Source organism: Pan troglodytes, chromosome 5 (genome assembly GCF_028858775.2).
Source record: "Pan troglodytes isolate AG18354 chromosome 5, NHGRI_mPanTro3-v2.0_pri, whole genome shotgun sequence".
Taxonomy (NCBI): domain Eukaryota; kingdom Metazoa; phylum Chordata; class Mammalia; order Primates; family Hominidae; genus Pan; species Pan troglodytes.
In genome coordinates, this window is record NC_072403.2 from 34,296,519 (window position 1) to 34,317,509 (window position 20,991).

Genomic DNA, 20,991 nt, shown 5'->3' on the forward strand with positions numbered 1-20,991 from the left:
ATCTTTATGATATTGAGTTCTCATATATATAGGTGTATATACATGTCTCATATACAGGTGTATACACATGTCTCATATACATAGGTGTATATACATGTCTCATATACATAGGTGTATACACATGTCTCATATACATAGCTGTATACACATGTCTCATATACATAGGTGTATATACATGTCTCATATACATAGGTGTATATACATGTCTCATATACATAGGTGTATATACATGTCTCATATACATAGGTGTATATATGTCTCATATACATAGGTGTATATATGTCTCATATACATAGGTGTATATATATGTCTCATATACATAGGTGTATATATATGTCTCATATATAGGTGTATATATATGTCTCATATATAGGTGTATATATATGTCTCGTATATATAGGTGTATATATATGTCTCATATATAGGTGTATATATATGTCTCATATATAGGTGTATATATATGTCTCATATATATAGGTGTATATATATGTCTCATATATAGGTGTATATATATGTCTCATATATATAGGTGTATATATATGTCTCATATATATAGGTGTATATATATGTCTCATATATATAGGTGTATATATATGTCTCATATATATAGGTGTATATATATGTCTCATATATAGGTGTATATATATGTCTCATATATATAGGTGTATATATATGTCTCATATATATAGGTGTATATATATGTCTCATATATATAGGTGCATATATATGTCTCATATATATAGGTGCATATATATGTCTCATATATATAGGTGCATATATATGTCTCATATATATAGGTGCATATATATGTCTCATATATATAGGTGCATATATATGTCTCATAATTTCAACTACTTATCCCTAATGAATAAAGTTACTAATGTTTCCATTCAGGTATCTTTTGTAAGTATTTGCTTCTGTGATAGATGTCTTTTAAAAATTCTATTTTTATAATTTTGATGGAGAATGTCATTGTGAACATGAATTTTAAAAAGTCCAGCCAACTTGCTAAACTCTCTTATTAATCATCATAATTTGAGTGTTAGATTATCTTGGATTTTTTATGTAAACCACGCAGCATGCTCCTTAAAATTTATGTATTTAGAATTCATATTCTAATTAGGCAATGCAATCAACTCTAAAATTAAAAGTACATTTAAAACATGCACCCTAACACTTTCCTTCTCACTCTTGTGCCCGTTTTCACTCAGTTTCTGACCGTTCACCTCTCGTAGGTAACCACTATTATTAATTTTCCGATTTTTCCAGGGCTTCTTTGTGCCACACACGCACACATAATTTAGATTCTTTTTACTCTCTTCTATTCGCAAATATAGCAAATTATGAAAAGAATTCTGCACCTTGCCTTTCTCCCTTAGTTATAGCTGGAAAAATAAAAATTTTAAAGCCTCTTTAATAGCAAAAGGGGAGGGGACACAAGGTGCCGAGCTAGCAAACGACAGAGTCTGTCAGGGAGGTGGCTAGAGAGGCCCGGAAGTGGCTTCTGTGCCCCGCCCTGCGGGTGGTTTGCTAGTTTGAAGCACTTTGTGAGTATGGGGTGAATCGGCGTCTGCCTTCCACTGTGGGGTTAAATCTCATCCCGCGGCTCTCCTCCTGTCGGTCTTGCAGTTCTTTTGTCCCCGGGTAGAGGTGCGTTTGCAGGAGTGTGTGTGTGTGTGTGTGTGTGTGTGTGTGTGTGTGTGTGTGTGTTTGTGGAGAGAGGCCCTTCCCTCCCCAGTTCCTGCAGCCTCGGCTCCCAAGGAGGGAGACCCCTGCGAGAAGCCGTGGGGGAGGGAAGGGCGCTCTGCGGCGGAATGAAGTGGTCCTCGGCGTTCCCGCGTAGAGCCCAATATGGGTGTCCCTTGTTTAGGGCCGTTACCGAGTGTCCGGGTCGGTTCTTGAGGGTATTTGGAGACGGGATGCATGGGTCACATAGACAAGCCTCGAGAATGGGAGCCGTTACATTTTTGCACTGCCTGGTAACAAGGTCAGTTTCAAGGTCTTTAAATTATTCTGTGGTACTGGCCAAGAGCCAGAACGTTGGAGTCAGATTATCTGGTTCAAATCCTGCCTCTGCCACTTACTGGCTGTGTGACTTTTCACTAGTTCCTAAGCTCTCTCTCTGCCTCATTTTACTATTTTGTAAAATGGGGATAATATTCCCTAACTCACTGGGTTGTTGTGAGGATTGAATGCATTCGTATGGGTAAGGTACAGAGTAAGCATGATTTAAAGATTTGCTTTTATTAGTGGTACTATTATTATTTATAACTATGATGACACATTAGTGACTGGCTTTTGTACGGTTGCTTTCAATTTTACTGTCATTCATCAATTCACTTTGTAATGGATGATTTCTATATTTTAGGAGGGAAAAATAAGATACTCTGAAAAAGAGCCTATCCCAAAGCAAAGACCAAAACTGGTTTGTGTTGGACGTTGTGATACTCAAACTCTCAAAGGCTTTAAGACTCGGGGGTACCTTTTCCTTGGCTGGAGATTAGGAGGAACAATAGAAGTTTTTAATAGTGAAAAAGGACTAGGACCCCTGGTTTTTGCAAAAATCTGATGTCCTGCTTAGTGCTGGAGATCCACCAGTTTTCGAGCTTCCAGGAGCGCCCTAGCCTGAAACTGGCTTCATACTAACACCCTTCATTTCAACCCAACTTTTACAGGGTTAGCTCTTTCATAGACTTGTAACTCTTTTCTGTTAATGAGAAACTTTCCTTTCCTTATCTTCAGTATATTTACTGATTTGATAAATACTTTGTGTTTGCAACCAATTTCCCAATCTTGTGCCTTCCCACTGTGATCAGTTTGGCTCAGATCCAAGTAGGGGCCAGGTAGTGAAACCTAAATGGAGTTTGTAGAATAAATGATGTAAATGTATCAGTGTTGTTTTCCTGCCATAGACTTCCTCCCTTCCCCACCGTGGACACCCTCCTCATTCCACTTGGGCTCCAGATTCACTCTGGGTTGGGCTGTGGCTCTCTCTCGCCTTCCTTGACCCTACCTTAATGCTTTTTGACTGTATTATTCAGGAAGGAAAGAAGTTAGGACATTGTTTAATTTTCTAAAATTTTGGAGAGAAATTTAAACACATTTAATTGTAGAGAGAATGTTACAATGAACACCAATATAACCATGACTCAGCTTCAGCCATCATCTTTTGGTCATTTTCTTTCATTCTTCTTTTCCCTCCTTTCCACTCTCTTTCCTTCCCTTCTCCTCCTCCTTCCCTTTTGTCTCCCTCCTTCCCTTTTACTTCCTCCCTCTTTCCCTCTCTCCTTTCTTTCCCTCTCCCTCCTTTCTTTGTCTTCCTTTCCTTCCCTCCCTCTCCCCCTCTTTCTTTATCTCTTTTTTCCTCATTTCGTCCCTCTCTTCTCTTTCATTTTATAGCAAATTGCAGATGGAAACATTTTAGTTCACTCACAAGTACAAGTACTTCAGTGTCAATTTCTTATATACAGGGACTTTTAATATAATCATAGTATCATGATCACATGCAAAAAAATTGACAATAATTCCTTGATATCATTATCTTGATTTTCAAATAATTGTCTCAAATATTTCTAGAGTTTTTTTTTTTACAGTCTTTTTACAGTTGTTGTTTTCAGTGGGGTCCGAATATGGTTCACCATTTGCATTTATTTGATAAGTCTGTTCAGTCTTCTAATCTATGACAGTTCCCATTCCCTCCCACTCCTTTTGGTTAAAATGCCATTTATTTGTTGAGGAACTTGAACCTTCTGTTTTATAAAATGCCTCACATTCTGGATTTGGTCGATTGCTTCTTTTTAGTATCTTTAACTTATTAGATCTCAAACTCAGCTGCACATCAGAATGACCTAGAAAGTTTTAAAAGTTATTGATGTATTAAAAGTCCCACCCCCAGAGAGTGATTTAATTGATTTTTTTTTTCATTGCAATCTCCATCTCCCAGGCTCAAGTGATTCTCATGCCACAGCCTCCCAAGTAGCTGGGATTACAGGTGTGTACCACCACGCCCAGCTAATTTTTGTATTTTCAGTAGAGACAGGGTTTCGTCATATGGGCCAGGCTGTTCTTGAACTCCTGACCCCAGGAAATCTGCCTCGGCCTCCCAAAGTGCTGGGATTACAGGTGTGAGCCACTGCACCCAGACTGATTGATCTTGATTGTACCCAAGGCATTAGGATGTTTTAAAAGCTCCCCAGTGATTCTAATATGTAACAAAGTTTGAAAGCCTTTAATGTAATTTGCTCCTATATTTCACCTGTACACTGGTATTTGGATCTAAAGACTAGATTAGATTTAGGCTCACTTATTTTGGTATTATTAGCTCATGTAGCAGTACCCCAGATCTCTTGTGGCAGCTTATTAGGAGGAAGTATTTTCTGGTACTTTTCATTTGTGACAATCAATGGCTTCTCTCAGTTTCCTAATTTCCTTCTATTCCCTACCATCCTTTGAACTGTAGAGAGTTGGACTGAGGAATAGAGGTTCAGGAAGATACGGACTTGGAATTGTTTTTCCCTTTGTAACCTCTACCAGCCTTACATTTCTTTTCTTTTCTTTTCTTTTTTTTTTTTTTTTTTTTTGAGGCAGAGTCTTGCTCTGTTGCCAGGCTGGAGTGCAGGTGCAGTGGTGCGATCTTGGCTCATTGCAACCTCCGCCTTCCGGGTTCAAGCGATTCTCCTGCCTCAGCCTCCCAAGTAGCTGAGACTATAGGCGCATGCCATCACGCCCAGCTAATTTTTGTATTTTTAGTAGAGACGGGGTTTCACCATGTTGGCCAGGATGGTCTCGATCTCTTGACCTCATGATGTGCCCACCTCAGCCTCCCAAAGTGTTGGGATTACAGGCGTGAGCCACTGCGCCCAGCCCAGCCTTACATTTTCTAGCCTCTCCATTCCACTGAGTAAAGAGGGACTTACTGACATCCGAGTCCAGTCAAATAATTTTGCAGTCACTCACTTCTAGTTTAAAATCTAGTCCCAGCTGGTTCACAGGAATCTCAGGTTTCCCTTCCCTCTTAGATCAGGCCCAGGTCTCATGGCTTCTGGGATAGGCTGTCTTTCAGAATATCTTACTTTTCCCTCCTAAAATACAGAAATCATCCATTACAAAGTGATGACTCTGACGAAACCTGATGGCTGGTGCTGTTGTTTCTAGATAATACCATACTGAGGAAGGAGTAGATTAGGAAGCAAGAAAATCACTTTGATTTGGGGCATATTGAATTGGATTTGTTTGCAAGATTTCCATATAGGACTGTCTGGAAGGCAGCTCAGGATAGGGATCAGGAGTCTACAGCCTAGAAATAGAAGTTAAAACCTTGCGAGTGATTAAAGATAGTTCTGGGGAAGACTGTGGATAGAGAAAAGAAAAGGTCAAGAACAGAACCACCAGGCCTACTCTTATTTAAAAAAAGAAAGACCAGTGAATTATACTATTAGCCAACATGTATATGGTACTTACCACTGTCATGCCAAGTGTCAGGTTCCAGTCCATACTGAGGTCCGAGGGGAGTTGTTGGATGGGTGGCAGGTAGTTGAAAGAACACTCGGGGCTGTAGGCAGGTAAAATATGATTTTATTCAGCAGCAGCTGCTGCAGCTCTCACACTGTCTGCCTCTGTCTCGGCTGCCTCCTCCGACCGCAGCCCTTCTCAGCAAACGGCTCTGTGGCTCCTGCTGCTCCCACACTTACAGCTGTACTCCTTGGCACACTTGTTAATTCCTGGCTCACCTCTGTCTGTCTGCAAGATGGCCAGTTCTCTCTTACAGGATCAGCAGTTTTTCTCTCTCTCTCTGGGCACAAGTCCTATGTACAGCGTCAGCAGGGCAGTTATACCATTTACAGACAATAGTGGCTGTAAGCCAAGTATGAGCTTACACAAACAGGTTATATAACAAGTGGAGTGGTGCGCCTGCGTTCCAAACTCGCTGAGTCACGCTGGCCTGCATATCTGCCTCGGCCTATTCTTGACCAAAGCACATCCATTTACCTTACACTCCACCCCCTTGGCCGAGGGAGACATAGGTTTTTGGGTACACAGGCCCAATATATAGGTTTGGCACACAGGCCTGACATATAAACTTTGGGCACCCAGGGCTGATACACACAGGCTTGACACATAAGTCTGACATATAGGCTCTGGGCACACAGGCCCAATGTATACATAGAGGCTTGACACATAAGCCTGGCACATAAGCTCTGGGCACTTGGGCCACAGTAATACAGGGAGCAATAATTTCAGGTTATAGTGAGCAATCACTACATGGTGATGTTACCCCAGTGTTGCTTTATATATTAATCCAGGGTTTTTGCTTCCCTACCTTTAGGGTGTTGGGGCGGGCAACAACAGGTTACTGTTTGTCCCCATACCTGGTTGGAGGAAGTCATCCTTTCTCCCATAGATCTGGCCACATGGCCTGGCCCTACATGGGTCAGTGACTAGCCACTTCTATAACTTCTAGGTAGTTAGCCACAAGGTTAAGCCTTGATAAACTGCCCAGCTATCAGTGCAGATTACCATAGGTGTCACCTTCTTGGTGATCACCATTTACATTGCCCTGAGTTCAGTTTATTAGCTACTTTGTCCATACCTGGTATCAAACCATAGGGTGTTGGTACTAGGCTGGGCTGCAACAGCAGTCCAGGTAGCAGTAGCACCCTGGCTAGACCTATCTGTGTACCATGCCCCATTGGGAATGCGGGAATGCCCTTCCTTAAAAGGTGAAGGCTCAGGATCTAGGGGTGCCTCAGGTCCCATAACCTTCTCTTGCATTAGGACTGTAGGTCCTAAGACTTCCTGTAATTGTGCTTCTAAGGGACTTGAGTTAGCATACTTTGCTGTTCCAAGTAGGCTTAAGCACCCCACTTTACAAAAGTGGATGTCTGTGCCATCCCAGTGTGTGGGTTGTTACCCATGAGCATACCCACCCTGCTATTGGGTAAGTCATGCGCGCGACGACTGTAGCCCATCCTGCCAGGCTGTCGCGAGTCTAAAGGGCAGCATATGCAGTTAGTAACTGCTTCTCTGTCGAGGAATACTGGAGCTCAGCTCCCTTCCAAAGTTGGGACCAAAAGTCTACTGGCATTCTAAAGAGCTCTGTGTGATGCCATAAGCCCCAGTCAAAACTATCTGGTCACATGCACATCAAGTTTAAATGGGTGCCCCTGATCAGCTACCCATAGGGCTTGTGCCTGCTGAATAGCCTGTTTGGCTGCCAGGAAGGTGGTTTCAGCCGCATCATCCCAATTCCAGGCAAGAGGCTGCGTTGCTGCTTCTAAATCTGCAAGAGAATCAGAGGTTAATATAACATCATTAATAAGATCATGACATATGTTGGGGCTATGCATATATCCCTGCAGCAACACTGTGAAAGTCCATTGTCACCCTCCCATGAAGACAAAGTGTTCCTGGCTCTCTGGAGCAATGTCGATTAAGAGAAATGCATTGGCCAAGTCCACCACACAGTGGCACCATCCCAGTTCTGTTGTCAAGTGGCCTATCAAATCCATGATAGACGGCACAGCTGCCAAGCCGTGCAAAACATCCACCCACAGCCTGTCCTCAGGCATGGGAGAGACATCCACAGTGCATAAGCAGGGAGCTAAGCGGCCGATGCCGAGGTCCAAAGATACAGGTTTCACTTTCACTGACCAGCTTTCATAACCGTCAATAAATGCAGCTCTGCCCGGAAACTTATTCAGGGTTAGGGACCAGTGGCTTGCCGATTCCATATATTGCCTTTGGTTGTCCGGTGTCCCCCCAAGCCCGGCACCTTGGTCAGTTCCCAATCAAACAGGAAAGACTTTACATTTCTGCCTGACTGCAGCAGGTAATCTTTGATCTGGAACGCTCCGGCGGGACCTAGTTGCCCAGCAATGTCCTTTTCCCGAATGACTTGCACTAAGTCTATATACAACTGCCATCTACTGACAGTTTCTGGTATTTCACCGGCATCAGACCACACTGTAATTAAAGAAGCCAGCTTTTCCATCTCAGAGGCGGAGCAGGAAATGGATCAGCTCCTTTGTCCCGGAGAGACAGAATTCAGGCAGGGAGTCTCCCCCAAATGCTGCTGGCACTGCTTGCCTAACTCCCACAACTCAGTGGGGGGTACAAGCACTATAAGAAGTGTGCTTCACTATGGTAGGGGGTCTCTAGGCCCACCCTTGGGGCCCAGTGGCTGTTCATGCTCTATTTTCTTGCATACCACTGGGTGAGCCTGTAACGGAGGTTATTCCTCCTCCCTGCACTGCGTCCAGCAGGGACTGGGCATGCCCTTCCAGCAGCACAGTCACAAATGCCCATCTGACTCTGTTGGCAAAGGCACACTCCTTCTCGGTCCTGTGCATTTCCAGGTGCTTCAGCACCTTCTCCACACTCGTGGAGGGTCTGTCCACTGCCGCCCATGTTTCCACCAGAGCCCATCCTTGCAGCACGGCTGCCACTGGGTGCCACAGCTCATGCTGTGGCTGCATAGCCGCTCCGGGAGCCTGGGGGCTGAAGACCCACTCACCTCATCTTGCTCACTATGCCAAATGTCAGGTTAGAGCCCCAGCTGAGGTCCAAGGGGAGTGGGTGGATGGGGGGCAGGGAGCTGGAAGAACACTCGAGAGACAGCAGGTAGATGGGACATGGCTTTACTCAGCAGCTCTTTCACAGTGTCAGTGCCACATTTATACACCTCACAAACAGTAGTATCTTAGAGCCAGGTGATGAGCCTCCCCAGATTATGGCTACATAACTGTGATTATATAATGCACGGAATTGTGTGCGTGCGCTCCAATCCTGCTGAGTCGTGCAGGATGTTTACCTCGGCCTATGCCTGCTTCGCTGCAGCACAGCCATGTTCCTTACAACCACACACCAGGCACTGTTCTAAGAGCTTTATACACTCACTTACTTAATGCTTACAATGGCCCTATCTGCTATCACTATCCCTATTACAGATAAGGAGAGGGAGGCACAGAGCTAGTAGGTAGTAAAGCCAGGATTTTGACGACCTCAGGAAACCTGGCTTCAGAACACTTAACCAGATTATGATGGGAGCTGAGAAGAACCAGGAAGGAGGAAAGCAGGAGAAAGCAAGTTCCTTGAAGTAAGGACAAGTGAGTTTTTGGAAGTGGACAGTATCCTCAGCCCAGTTGCCTGAGAAGAGGCCATGGAAAATGGGAATTGAGGGAAGCACCTTTGGTTCCTTCTGCATGCGAAATCTTAGTGGTGTTGGCAGTTGCAGCCTACAGTGTGTGGAAGGCTTAGTGGGAGGTGAGGACTAGAATCAGGGACTAAGGACTTTCTTTCAAGAAGTTCAGTCTTGAAGGGGAAGAAAGAAAGTGGCAGATTGAGGAGGTGGCAAAGACCAGGGGCAGCCTATGCTCTCTCCAGGGGAAGGGCTTGGTGATGTTTTCGGCTGCCTTGATGTTTCTGAGAGAAACTGAAGGGCCTTCAGCCCAAAGATCCGAAGAGCCTGCAGAAATCCTTCTTTCAGCTGAATTTTAATGTGAATATTATGCCAGTTTTTTGGGCAAGCCTCACTTCAGATATAATTGAGGGTCTCACTAGCAGGCAGCCAAGGTTTAATTCAGTTCTATTTCTTTTGGTCCAGGGCCTTCTGTCTTTTCTTTCTTCTTCCCCTTACTACAGTACCTTGACCACAGATAAGACCTGGTACAGCCATCCTTCACTATCTGTGGGGGATTCATTCCGGGATCCCCAATGATACCAAAATTTGTGGATGCTCAAGTCTTACATAAAATGGCATATAGTATTTTCCTATAACCTACACACATCCTTCTGTATGTTTTTTTTAAGAGATGGAGTCTCTGCACTGTTGCCTAGGCTGGAGTACAGAGGCACAATCATAGCTTACTGCATCCTTGAACTCCTGGGCTCAGGTGATCCTCCTGCCTCTTCCTCCTGAGTAGCTGGGACTGCAGTAGTGCGGCACCAGGCTCAACTTCTCTTGTACACTTTAAATCATCTCTAGATTACTTATAAACCAAATACAATGTAAATGTTTTGTAAACACTTTTTATATTGTATTTTTATTTGTATTTTTTAATTGTTGTTTTTGTTATTTTTTTTTCCCAGATATTTTCCAGCTGTGGTTGGTTGAATCTCTCAATGCAGAACCCACAGATATAGAATCAACTGTATTAGTTTTCTATTGCTGTATAACATTTACCTCAAATTTATCAGCTTAAAACAAAATCTGGGCTGCGCGCAGTGGCTCATGTGTTTAATCCCAGCACTTTGGGAGGCCGAGGCAGATCTTTTGAGGTCAGGAGTTCGAGATCAGCCTGGCCAACATGGTGAAACCTCGGCTCTACTAAAAATACAAAAATTAGCTGGGCATGGTGGTGCACACCTATAATCCCAGCTTCTTGGGAGGCTGAGGCAGAAGAATCTTTTGAACATGGGAGGTGGAGGTTGCAGCAAGCCGAGATCATGCCACTGCACTCCAGCCTGGGTGACAGGGCAAGACTCTGTCTCAAAACAAACAAATAAGCAAAAAAAAAAAAAAAAAAAAAAAAAAAATCAGCTTATTTGTTCCAGTTCTATAGGTCAGAAGGCCAGGCAGGCTCAGCTGAGTTCAATATTAGGGTCTTCCCAGGCCAAAGCCAAGGTGTTGGTAGGGCTGGGCTATTATCTGGAGGCTCTGAGAGGAATCTACTTATGAGGTCATTGAGGTTGTCGGTAGAATTCAGCTCTTTGGGATCAGTCCAGTCAGTCTGGACTTGCTATCTCATATTGAAAGTCCTGAGGATTAGGGCAGGAAATCGTTAGGGTCATCTTAGAATTTAGACAACCACAGACCTGGTTGTTAATGGGATAACTCTGAGCAAGTCACTGAGAGGAGCTTCCTAGAGAGTCCAGGAAGTGCCCTGGATCCTCACCAATTTCAGTTTTTTTCCTGATTAGTCAGGGGCTTGGGGGTGTCCAGGATCACTCCAGGACATCCTTTGGGAACCTTACTATGGGATTCAGGCTTGGGGTGGTGTAGAGGATTAAGCTGCAGAACCACTGAACATGGAGAAATTTCTGCAGCAGTTCCCCAGAGATGTCTCTGGGCTCCTGGGCAGGAGAGAAGGGACTACTTGCAAGTTTACTGGTTAATAATGATTTCCCACCTTTCAGGGATCTTCTGCAGAAATAGCGCTGGAAGCTAGAGTGAGGCCTGAGTACTGCCTTGGCCTAGGATGGCTAGAGAATTAAGTGAAAGCACAGCCCTGGATGCCCAGTCTACAGAAGACCAGATGGAGCTTCTGGTCATAAAGGTGGAGGAAGAAGAAGCCGGTTTTCCCAGTAGCCCAGATCTGGGTTCTGAGGGCTCCCGCGAGCGCTTCCGAGGCTTCCGCTACCCGGAGGCTGCAGGCCCCCGCGAGGCGCTGAGTCGGCTCCGAGAGCTCTGCCGACAGTGGCTGCAGCCTGAGATGCACAGCAAGGAGCAGATCCTGGAGCTGTTGGTGCTGGAGCAGTTCCTGACCATCCTGCCGGGGAATCTGCAGAGCTGGGTGCGGGAGCAGCATCCAGAGAGCGGGGAGGAGGTGGTGGTGCTACTGGAGTATTTGGAGAGGCAGCTGGATGAGCCGGCGCCGCAGGTAGAAAGAACAGGTTTAGTATCTGAGCGCTGTGGTCTGTTTCCTCCTGAAATCCCAGATCGGAGTGAGGGGCATTCCTTTAACATCCAGGGGTTCTTCATCTCTTTTTTGTACCGTGAACCTCCTTGGCAGTAAGGTGAAGTCCCTGGACTCCTTCTCAGAATAATTTTTTTTTAAAATACATAAAGAAACCATAAAGGATTACAAAAGAACGCAGTCATATCAACATACAGTTTGCAAAGTATTAAATTTGTATTAAAGTCATACTTTTTTTATTAGTACACTAAATAATAAAACCTACGGACAGGTCTTATAACTGGCAATTACAAAGCAGTGATAAGTATCTGTTTGCTTGGTTGTAATGTGATGTAAAAACATCTGCAGGTTCTATTGGTGACAAAGTCGTGGGTACTGCTTATGCTACATTGATTTGTTGCTTCCATTCATAATTGGAAGGAAATGCTAACTTTCTCTTAAAGACTAGTTAAAAATAAGATTAGCTTTTGTCCTGTTCAAGTTCATGGACTACGTGGGAAGGAGTTCATGGACCACTGGTTATGAACCTCTGGTAGAAAATGGGCCGACTTTTACCTCCATGTTCTTCCCTGTTTTATGAGACTGTGTCCTCTTTGCATCATCCTGTGTCCCTGTGCACACACCCTCAGAGGTCAGAGGACCTGTGTGGCCAGAGCCTTCTAAATGGTGAGCTGGATACCAAGGTTCTTGACTTGGGTCTGTTGCACCCAAGGCCTGTAACAGTGGAAAGTCAGTGCGAGTCTCTTAGCTTCATTCTTTATAAAGGATGTGGGAAATTCTGAGCTGCACATGAGAAAGTAACTTGAAAACTGTAATTTTATAATAACTATAAATGTCTGGAAGGAAACCTGCATACATATCGTATGCCAGGCCATGTTAGGTGATTTCACATACTGTGATGTTGTTTGGGTCCCCCAAACTCCATAAACTAGAGATTGTAATCCCCTTTTCAGATAATAAAAGGTATTAATATTCTCTGAGAATTTTGCACCAGTTTCCAATGGATTTTCATAAAAGCACAAATGTATATATGAAGGAGCATAGAGTAATGATAAGAACATGTGCTCTGGCATCATTCTACCTGAGCTCCCATCCTAGCATTGCCACTGATTAGCTACTTAAACTGGCTGTGCCTTAATTTCCCTATCAGTAAAATGGGTATAATAATAATACCTCCCTTATAAGATTGTTGTTTTCTGCGTTAAATGAGTTAACATTTATAATGCACTTGGAAATAGTGCCAGCCACCTAGGTAGTTCTATGGAAGTGTTTGATGAAAACATGAAAATAAGAACAAATGATTTCTAGGTTTCAGGTGTTGACCAGGGGCAAGAACTGCTCTGTTGCAAGATGGCACTATTGACACCAGCCCCAGGGTCACAAAGTAGCCAATTTCAGCTAATGAAGGCTCTGCTCAAGCATGAATCTCTGGGATCCCAGCCCTTACAAGATAGAGGTAAGGATTATTTTCTAGACAGTATGAATTCTGCAGACTTCATCCAATTTCATTTAAGGATAGCCAACAAAATTCATTGATAGGGGGCTTATATGCCCATCACAGATCAACTCTCATTTAAGACTGAGACTAAAAGGAGTATTTCCAACATAATGATGGAAAGCTTTTTCAACCAAGACTGGACATAGTAAATAAGATATTAGTAAAACTTAGGTTTGGAAAGAATTGGTTCTTGTTTGGGTTTTGTTTTGTTGTATTGGTTTTTGTTTTCTTGAGACAGGGTCTTGTTGTTTCACCCAGGCTGGAGTGCAGTGGCACTCCACTTCCTGGGCTCAAGCAGCCTCCACTTCCTGGGCTCAAGCGATCCTCTGGATCGCTCACTGCAGCCTCCACTTCCTGGGCTCAAGCAATCCTCTCACCTCAGCCTCCCGAGTAGCTGGGACTACAGGTGTGCACCACCATGCCTGGCTAGGTTTTAAAAACTTTTTTGTGGATTTGAGGTCTCACCATGTTTCCCAGGCTGGTCTCAAACTCTTGGGCTCAAGTGATCCTCCTGCCTGGGCCTCCCAAGGTGCTGGGATTATAGGTGTAAGCTACCACACTTGTGTATACCAGCTACTTGTCTTTGTTCTTCTTTAACTTGTAATTATGGAGGCCTCCAGTGTGGTGGCCAGTTAGCTCTGGGAATGGAACTGTGAGTGAAACTGTTCTTGTCCCAGTGGAGCTTACATTTAAGTGAGGAAGATGGTAAATAAACACATTAATAATACAATTCGTATGACAGTGGGAAGTCTTATGCAGAAAGTAAACAGAATCTGTAAAGCCAGCCAGCCAATCTCATAAATTATAGGACTATTGCAAATTAAAGGGTATAAATCTTCTAAATCCTGGGTCTGTTATTAAAACAATATGAAATTCACTGCATAGGAAATGGCTGTATGTGTTCTGAGATGTCCTTTCATGTGTCTTAAACACATGTACAAGTTCCCAAGATACACATCACTGGGATGTTCTAGCCAACATGCGATCTTTATTTTTAAACAGAGGTTCTAGCCTAAACCACCTGTTTTGTGCCCCTTTAAAAATTTGCTTCCTGAAGTTATATAAGGAATACATGAGGAATATATATGCTTCCTGAAGTCATATAAGGAATATATAAGGAATATATGAGGAATATATATATGCTTCCTGAAGTTATATAAGGAATAATAAGGAAACCTGAAGTTCTTTACTTTTCTCTCTCTTGAATTTCCATACGTTGTATAAAGCCAGACCCTTACTTAGCCTTTCATAGCCCAGCTTTGTCTGACTCCTTTTAGCTTTTCAAATCCAGAGCAAAAAGCACCCTAATGGCTACTAAGGACATACTGACCCAAAATCCGATTTTTCCTCCTATCTCTAGCAAAATTCAAAGGATCTTCAGATGGAAAGCTTTTTTGTTTTTTATGTTCTTTTTATTTCACAACTGCTCACAAGGATCCTGCCTTTTTGCATTGTTTTCGTGTATCTGCAGAGCACAACAGTTATCTTTAGCCATAGGATTGGAGCTGGTAGGGACCAGGAATTTTGGAAAGGAGCACACTATGTATAAACTTGTTTGGCAGGAATTTATTTATTTAGAGAGACAGGGTCTTACTTTGTTGCCCAGGCTGGAGTGCAGTGGCTCAATCACAGCTCATTGCAGCTTCAGACTCCTGGGCTCAATCAAGTGAGACAGGAATCTATTAATCCAGTTATTTAACTTAGATTGCACAAGGCAGGGAGGCTGAATGCCAGGGTACATCTCATCCAGAGCTTCTTTCCTTCTTAGTTCTCCAGGTCCCCATGCTTGCCCATGGAGGATGCTGCAGAGAAGATGCAGTGGTAGCTTCTAGGCTTACTCCAGAGTCCCGGGTGAGCTGGAGCCCTATCCCTCCCCCAATGCCCCTCACTACTATTGAGCTTCCTGTGAAGACTCCTCACTCCCCATTCCCCTCTACCCCCATCCTAGATCCTCCATACAGATCTCAAATGGGATCTGCATTTTCTCATCTATCTCGAGGTTGTTTATCATTAACTTTATTTAGGTGCCCACTTAAGAGGCTTTTCCTGTTTATTACTAGCTGTTGGCAGGAATGGGGCCTGGGGGTGCTTCCCAGATCTTCCCCACTCCACCATTTTGGTCAGCCCCTTCTTCAATGGGATTACCTATTGTTTTAGGGGTTGTTGAAAGTGGAAGATGTGGCCCTGACCCTCACCCCTGAATGGACACAGCAGGATTCATCTCAGGGGAATCTCTGTAGAGATGAAAAGCAGGAGAACCATGGCAGCCTGGTCTCCCTGGGTAAGACTAAAGGGCACTAATTTCTGTTAAGGTTTCTTGGCATTCTTTGTATATTAGAACCTGTTGAGCTATTGGAAGCTGTTGAGCCCTGTTATGTTTGGATTCACAATCACCATTTCTGAAAGCCTGTAACTGACTAGCTCCTTACCCTTTCTTTTTTTGTTGTTTTTGAGAGATAGGGTCTTGCTCAGTCACTCAGGATAGAGTGCAGTGACACAATCATGGCTCACTGCAGCCTCAACATTTTGGGCTAAATTGATCCTCTCACCACAGCCTCCCAAACTGCTGGGACTAAAGGCATGTACCACCACACTTGGCTAATTTTTTAATTTTAATTTTTTGTCGAGATAGAGTTTTGCTATGTTGCCTAGGCTGGTCTCGGACTCCAGGGCTCAAGCAATCTTCCTGCCTTGGCCCCTCAAAATGCTGGAATTACAGGCATGAGCATGAGCTACTCCACCTGGCCTGCTTATCCCTTCTGACCTTGCTTTCTCCTCTCCGTGCCAGTATTCTAGTTAAGTTAAATGGGTTGAAGTCGATACAACCCCGAGTACAGGTCTGGCTCACAGGAGATGCCCACTAAATGTTGATGTCCTCCTGTTCCTATCCCTGACTGAAGAGGAAAGCTGGGAGGCCTCTTCAGGAAATGGGCCTTGGGACCATAGAGTGTGAGAGAAGTGTCCTTAGACATTGACTATAGACCCTGACCTCAGAGATGAAGGTGCAGAGGCTGAGAAGATTGCCTGACTTGTCTGAGGCCACGTAGCTAATTGGTGGCATAAAATTCACAGCACTGAATCCAGTTCTGTTTGGGGACCCTGCCTCTGCCTGGGATATGAACCGAGACAACTGTCTTTATCGTATCATTGATCAGTGCCCAATTTCTGACTCTCCACTTTCGCTGTTTCGTTTATTTATTTCTTTCGTTTTTGAGATGGACTCTCACTCTGTCGCCCAGGCTGGAGTGCAGTGGTGCAGTCTTGGCTCACTGCATCCTCTACCTCTCATGTTCAAGTGATTCTCCTGCCTCAGCCTCCTGAGTGGCTGGGATTATAGGCACCCACCACCATGCCCGGTTAATTTTTGTATTTTTAATAGAGATGGGGTTTCACCATGTTGGCCAGGCTGGTTTTGAACTCCTGACCTCAAGTGATCTGCCAGCCTGAGCCTCCCAGTCGCTGTTTCTCAAAGGTATTTCAGAAATCCTTCCACATGCTCCATTTACTGTCACTTTCTGTTCAACCGTTTTAGTATCTAATCCTAGGTGCATGGCCCTGCCTTACAATTCTTAGAACTTAGAACGACCACATACATCCCCAGCATAGTCCTGGATCCAACCACATACATCCCCAGCATAGTCCTGGATCCTCACTGTCTTCTACCCACTCCCTCCACTCCCAGTGTGTACCTTTCCAATGGCCCCATTCCCATTCTTAGGTCTCTCTCCTCCCCAGCACTCCTGTTCTCCCCTTTTATTCCCATCCTTATTCTAGCACTTAAATCCTCATCCCAGGCATTTATAGACCTCTGTAATTCTTGCCTCCCTGGTACTCATCACAGAGCTTTCCTTCCATGGCGTAAGCCACAGTTGCCAGTTATTTGTTGTTTCAGGTGATGAAAAACAGACTAAGAGCAGGGACTTGCCTCCAGCTGAGGAGCTTCCAGAAAAGGAGCATGGGAAGATATCGTGCCACCTGAGAGAAGACATTGCCCAGATTCCTACATGTGCAGAAGCTGGTGAACAGGAGGGCAGGCTACAAAGAAAGCAGAAAAATGCCACAGGAGGGAGGCGGCACATCTGCCATGAATGTGGAAAGAGTTTTGCTCAAAGCTCAGGCCTGAGTAAACACAGGAGAATCCACACTGGTGAGAAACCCTACGAATGTGAAGAGTGTGGCAAAGCCTTCATTGGGAGCTCTGCCCTCGTCATTCATCAGAGAGTCCACACTGGTGAGAAGCCATATGAGTGTGAAGAATGTGGTAAGGCCTTCAGTCATAGCTCAGACCTTATCAAGCACCAGAGAACCCACACTGGGGAGAAGCCCTATGAGTGTGATGACTGTGGGAAGACCTTCAGCCAGAGCTGCAGCCTCCTTGAACATCACAGAATCCACACTGGGGAGAAGCCGTATCAGTGCAGTATGTGTGGCAAAGCCTTTAGGCGAAGTTCACATCTCCTGAGACATCAGAGGATCCATACTGGGGATAAAAATGTTCAGGAACCTGAGCAGGGAGAGGCCTGGAAAAGTAGGATGGAAGGCCAGTTGGAAAATGTTGAAACTCCCATGTCTTATAAATGTAATGAGTGTGAAAGAAGTTTCACTCAGAATACAGGCCTCATTGAACATCAAAAAATCCACACTGGTGAGAAACCCTATCAGTGTAATGCATGTGGAAAAGGCTTCACCCGAATTTCATACCTTGTTCAACATCAGAGAAGCCATGTAGGGAAAAACATCCTATCACAGTGACCCATGCCATACATGCCAGAGTTGGTGCTCATTTGTCACTGATCTGAAGCCACTCCCCCTGGAGTCTCAACTATAGAAATTGTGGGCTGAGCTTTATTTACCACTACACATTATCAGGTGTTAGAAAATGTAGACTGGGTTAGACAAATTATCTTCTAAGTTCTAGAAGGGGTTTGTAATCAAAACATATTTGATAGGAGGCTACGGGAGAGTTGTCTAGAAGAGGTAAGACCTGAAACTGTTTGTTCTCTCCCACTAGAATTAAATGGATGTTTAGACTGGCTACTTGCCCTAAACCAGCACTTGGTGATGTCTACTGGGTGGATGGTTGTGATTTGGGGGCTGCTTCTCTGACCATTCTTTTTGACTGTAATGAATCCTCCACAGTTGGTCAGATTCATAAAGTCTTATATCCCCCTCTGTGCCTTTTCTGCAGGTGCTAATAAATGTTTATTGAATGTACCAGTGAGATTACCTTCATAGATCTGAAAATCTGATGTTATCCAGGTTTCTGAAGAACTTCTCGCCAAGGCCATTTGTGCTTGTGTCCAATTCTCTGACCTAGATTGTGACTCAATCTAGTGTGTTTCTTACCAAGTACATACGCAGAGCAGGGTTACTGTGATTGAAAGAATCCATTTTTTTTTTGGAGACGTAGTCTTGCTCTGTCGCCCAGGCTGGAGTGCAGTGGCACAATCTTGGCTCACTGCAACCTCCGCCTCCTGGGTTCAAGCGATTCTCCTGCCTCAGCCTCCTGAGTAGCTGGGACTACAGGTGTGTGCCACCATGCCCGGCTAATTTTTTATGTTTTTAGTAGAGACGGGGTTTTACCGTGTTAGCCAGGATGGTCTCGATCTCCTGACCTCATGATCCTCCTGCCTCAGCCTACCAAAGTGCTGGGATTACAGGCATGAGCCACCATGCCTGGCCAAGAATCCATATTTCTTTACCAGACTAGGAATTCTATTCTAGTGCAAATGCCTTAAAAAGCTTATCACTAAATCATTATGAATGTGTGCCATCCATGGAATTGCTTTTTTTTTTTTTTTTGTAAATATGAGGTCTCACTATGTTGCCCAGGCTGGTCTCGAAATCCTGGGCAATCCTCCTGCCTCACCCTCTCAAGTACTGGAATTACAGGTGTGAGCCACCATACCCAGCCCAAATTTCACTCTTTAATGTTTTCCTGTTGCTATTCTTTAAGGAAAAAACTTTCCTATTCAGACAGTGTGAAAATCAGTCATCAAGTCAGAATAAAATGATGAATATTCTAATGCTCAGTATCTTAGTTCTCTCGGGCCTAACCAATGCCTCCTAAAACAATCGATACTATCCTGCCCCACCCTACCACCCAACACACACTGTATAGTAAACTGCATCAAAACTTATTCCTGCTAAGTTCATACTTTCTCCAGCTCAATGGATTCACACCAAATTTTTTTTTTTTTTTTTAGACGGAGTCATCTCTGTCACCCAGGCTGGAGTGCAGTGGCGCGATCTCGGCTCACTGCAAGCTCCGCCTCCCAGGTTCATGCCATTCTCCTGCCTCAGCCTCCCGAGTAGCTGGGACTATAGGCGTCTGCCTCCACGCCGGGCTATTTTTTTTTTTTATTTTATACTTTAAGTTCTAGGGTACATGTGCACAACGTGCAGGTTTGTTACATATGTATACATGTGTCATGTTGGTGTGCTGCACCCATTAACTCGTCATTTACATTGGGTGTATCTCCTAATGCTTTCCCTCCCCCCTCCCCCCACCCCACAACAGGCCCCAGTGTGTGATGTTCCACTTCCTGTGTCCAAGTGTTCTCATTGTTCAATTCCCACCTATGAGTGAGAATATGCGGTGTTTGGTTTTTTGTTCTTGGCGATAGTTTGCTGAGAATGATGAGACGAGGTTTCACTGTGTTAGCCAGGATGGTCTCGATCTCCTGACCTCGTGATCCACCTGTCTCGGCCTCCCAAAATGCTGGGATTACAGGCGTGAGCCACCGCGCCCGGCCCAAGTATCACTTATGGTTTCAGAACGCCATTATTAGTGTCTGACTGTCTTGGTCTTCTTATACATTGATTCCCAAATCACCTGTGTGGTAACAGCATCTCAATTTTTCATGATGACGGTTTGAACCATTAATTTAATTCCTCAGGCTATCTACTTTTTTGTTAAACATACTGTGTAGACCATCTTTTTTTTTTCCCATCATGATAGTCAAAATTTTAGTCTTGTGTATTCAAGTGAGAAAATTTTTAGTCAGCATTATACAAGTAGTATTTATTATGTATACATTCAGTGGAGTTGTTTCTACAAAAGTATTTCGGAATGACTATTCTGCTGCAAACTTTTGTGTAAGCACTTCACCTTATTCCTACAATAAGGAGAAGTGCACTAACAAAATGAACAATGCAGCAAGGGCTTCAGTCGCAGCTCAGGTCTTATCAAACACCAGAGAACCCTCAATGGGAGAAGCCTTATGAGTGTGACAACTGTGGAAAGACAGTTCCTTTTTTGTTAGTATCACTTCTACTTATTGTAGAAATATGCTTTCATTATTGCATCTACTCACATTTCTCACTCGGTTTCTGGCACCAGCAATCTCTTCCATATTTATAATATCAGTCAAAAACTCTGGAATTCAAATATAACAAGACTTTTCTGGTCACCTTTGATAGTTAATGACTTGGGCATTGTGATATATTATCTCCTGCTGTATGTATTTTGTTTAGTAGAAATTGAATCATTATCCAAAATCCTTTATAGAACTATCCAAGTCCCTGTTTTTATGCTAGTTTCCAAGGCTTGGTCCTTCAAGGTTTTCAGGGATCTAGGGGACACAAATCTAACAAATCCTAATGTATATTATTTGTATTATAGTAATAAACCATATGGTTACTTTGTTTGAGTGGATTCTTAAATTGAGAAAAATGCATTGCATGATTTCCAAACTTTCTGAACATATATTAGGATTCTCCAGAGAAATAGAACCAATAGGATCTGTGTCTAAATATGTATGTATATGTCTGTATGTGTATACATATATATTTGTATTTATAATACTGGTTTATGTATATTATACATAATATAGGTTTGTATATATATATTTATTTATT

The 20,991-nt window shown here is 43.7% G+C and overlaps 2 protein-coding genes across 9 annotated transcripts in view; one reads left to right on the forward strand and one right to left on the reverse strand.

Annotated features, from left to right (window-relative positions):
- ZSCAN31 (zinc finger and SCAN domain containing 31) overlaps positions 1-5,814 on the reverse strand; it is a 41,320-nt gene extending 35,506 nt beyond the window's left edge. The window contains exons 1-2 of one of the 3 annotated variants that reach the window (XM_016955100.4): positions 5,730-5,814; positions 5,461-5,551 (exon numbers count right to left, since the gene is read on the reverse strand). In XM_016955100.4, coding sequence (XP_016810589.2) covers positions 5,461-5,493 — 33 coding nt within the window. In that variant the 5' untranslated portion in view covers positions 5,494-5,551; positions 5,730-5,814. Of the gene's footprint in view, positions 1-5,460 lie in introns of all 3 variants that reach the window. The other 2 variants (XM_009450738.5, XM_016955099.4) reach the window with 2 other exon arrangements.
- On the forward strand, positions 1,484-20,778 carry ZKSCAN3 (zinc finger with KRAB and SCAN domains 3). 6 transcript variants are annotated; one of them, XM_009450725.5, is made up of 6 exons: positions 1,484-1,547; positions 11,134-11,597; positions 12,942-13,089; positions 14,900-14,982; positions 15,289-15,412; positions 17,024-20,778. In XM_009450725.5, the coding sequence occupies exons 2-6, from the start codon at positions 11,196-11,198 to the stop codon at positions 17,881-17,883; spliced, it is 1,617 nt and encodes a 538-aa protein (XP_009449000.1). In that variant the 5' UTR covers positions 1,484-1,547; positions 11,134-11,195; the 3' UTR covers positions 17,884-20,778. The 6 variants fall into 6 exon arrangements, with proteins under 6 accessions (XP_009449000.1, XP_063668883.1, XP_001141819.1 ...); XM_001141819.8 differs by having other exon boundaries at positions 1,497-1,650; XM_054685659.2 differs by lacking the exon at positions 1,484-1,547 and adding an exon at positions 1,691-1,987.
- The last annotated feature ends 213 nt before the right edge of the window (positions 20,779-20,991 follow it).

Bases quoted from the DNA above. Each gene is read 5' to 3' on its own strand.
- ZKSCAN3 (XM_009450725.5), top strand. From the start codon at position 11,196: ATGGCTAGAGAATTAAGTGAAAGCACAGCCCTGGATGCCCAGTCTACA. The intron at 11,598-12,941 runs GTAGAAAGAACA...AATGATTTCTAG, and splicing joins TGGATGAGCCGGCGCCGCAG to GTTTCAGGTGTTGACCAGGG. The intron at 14,983-15,288 runs GTGAGCTGGAGC...CTATTGTTTTAG, and splicing joins GGCTTACTCCAGAGTCCCGG to GGGTTGTTGAAAGTGGAAGA.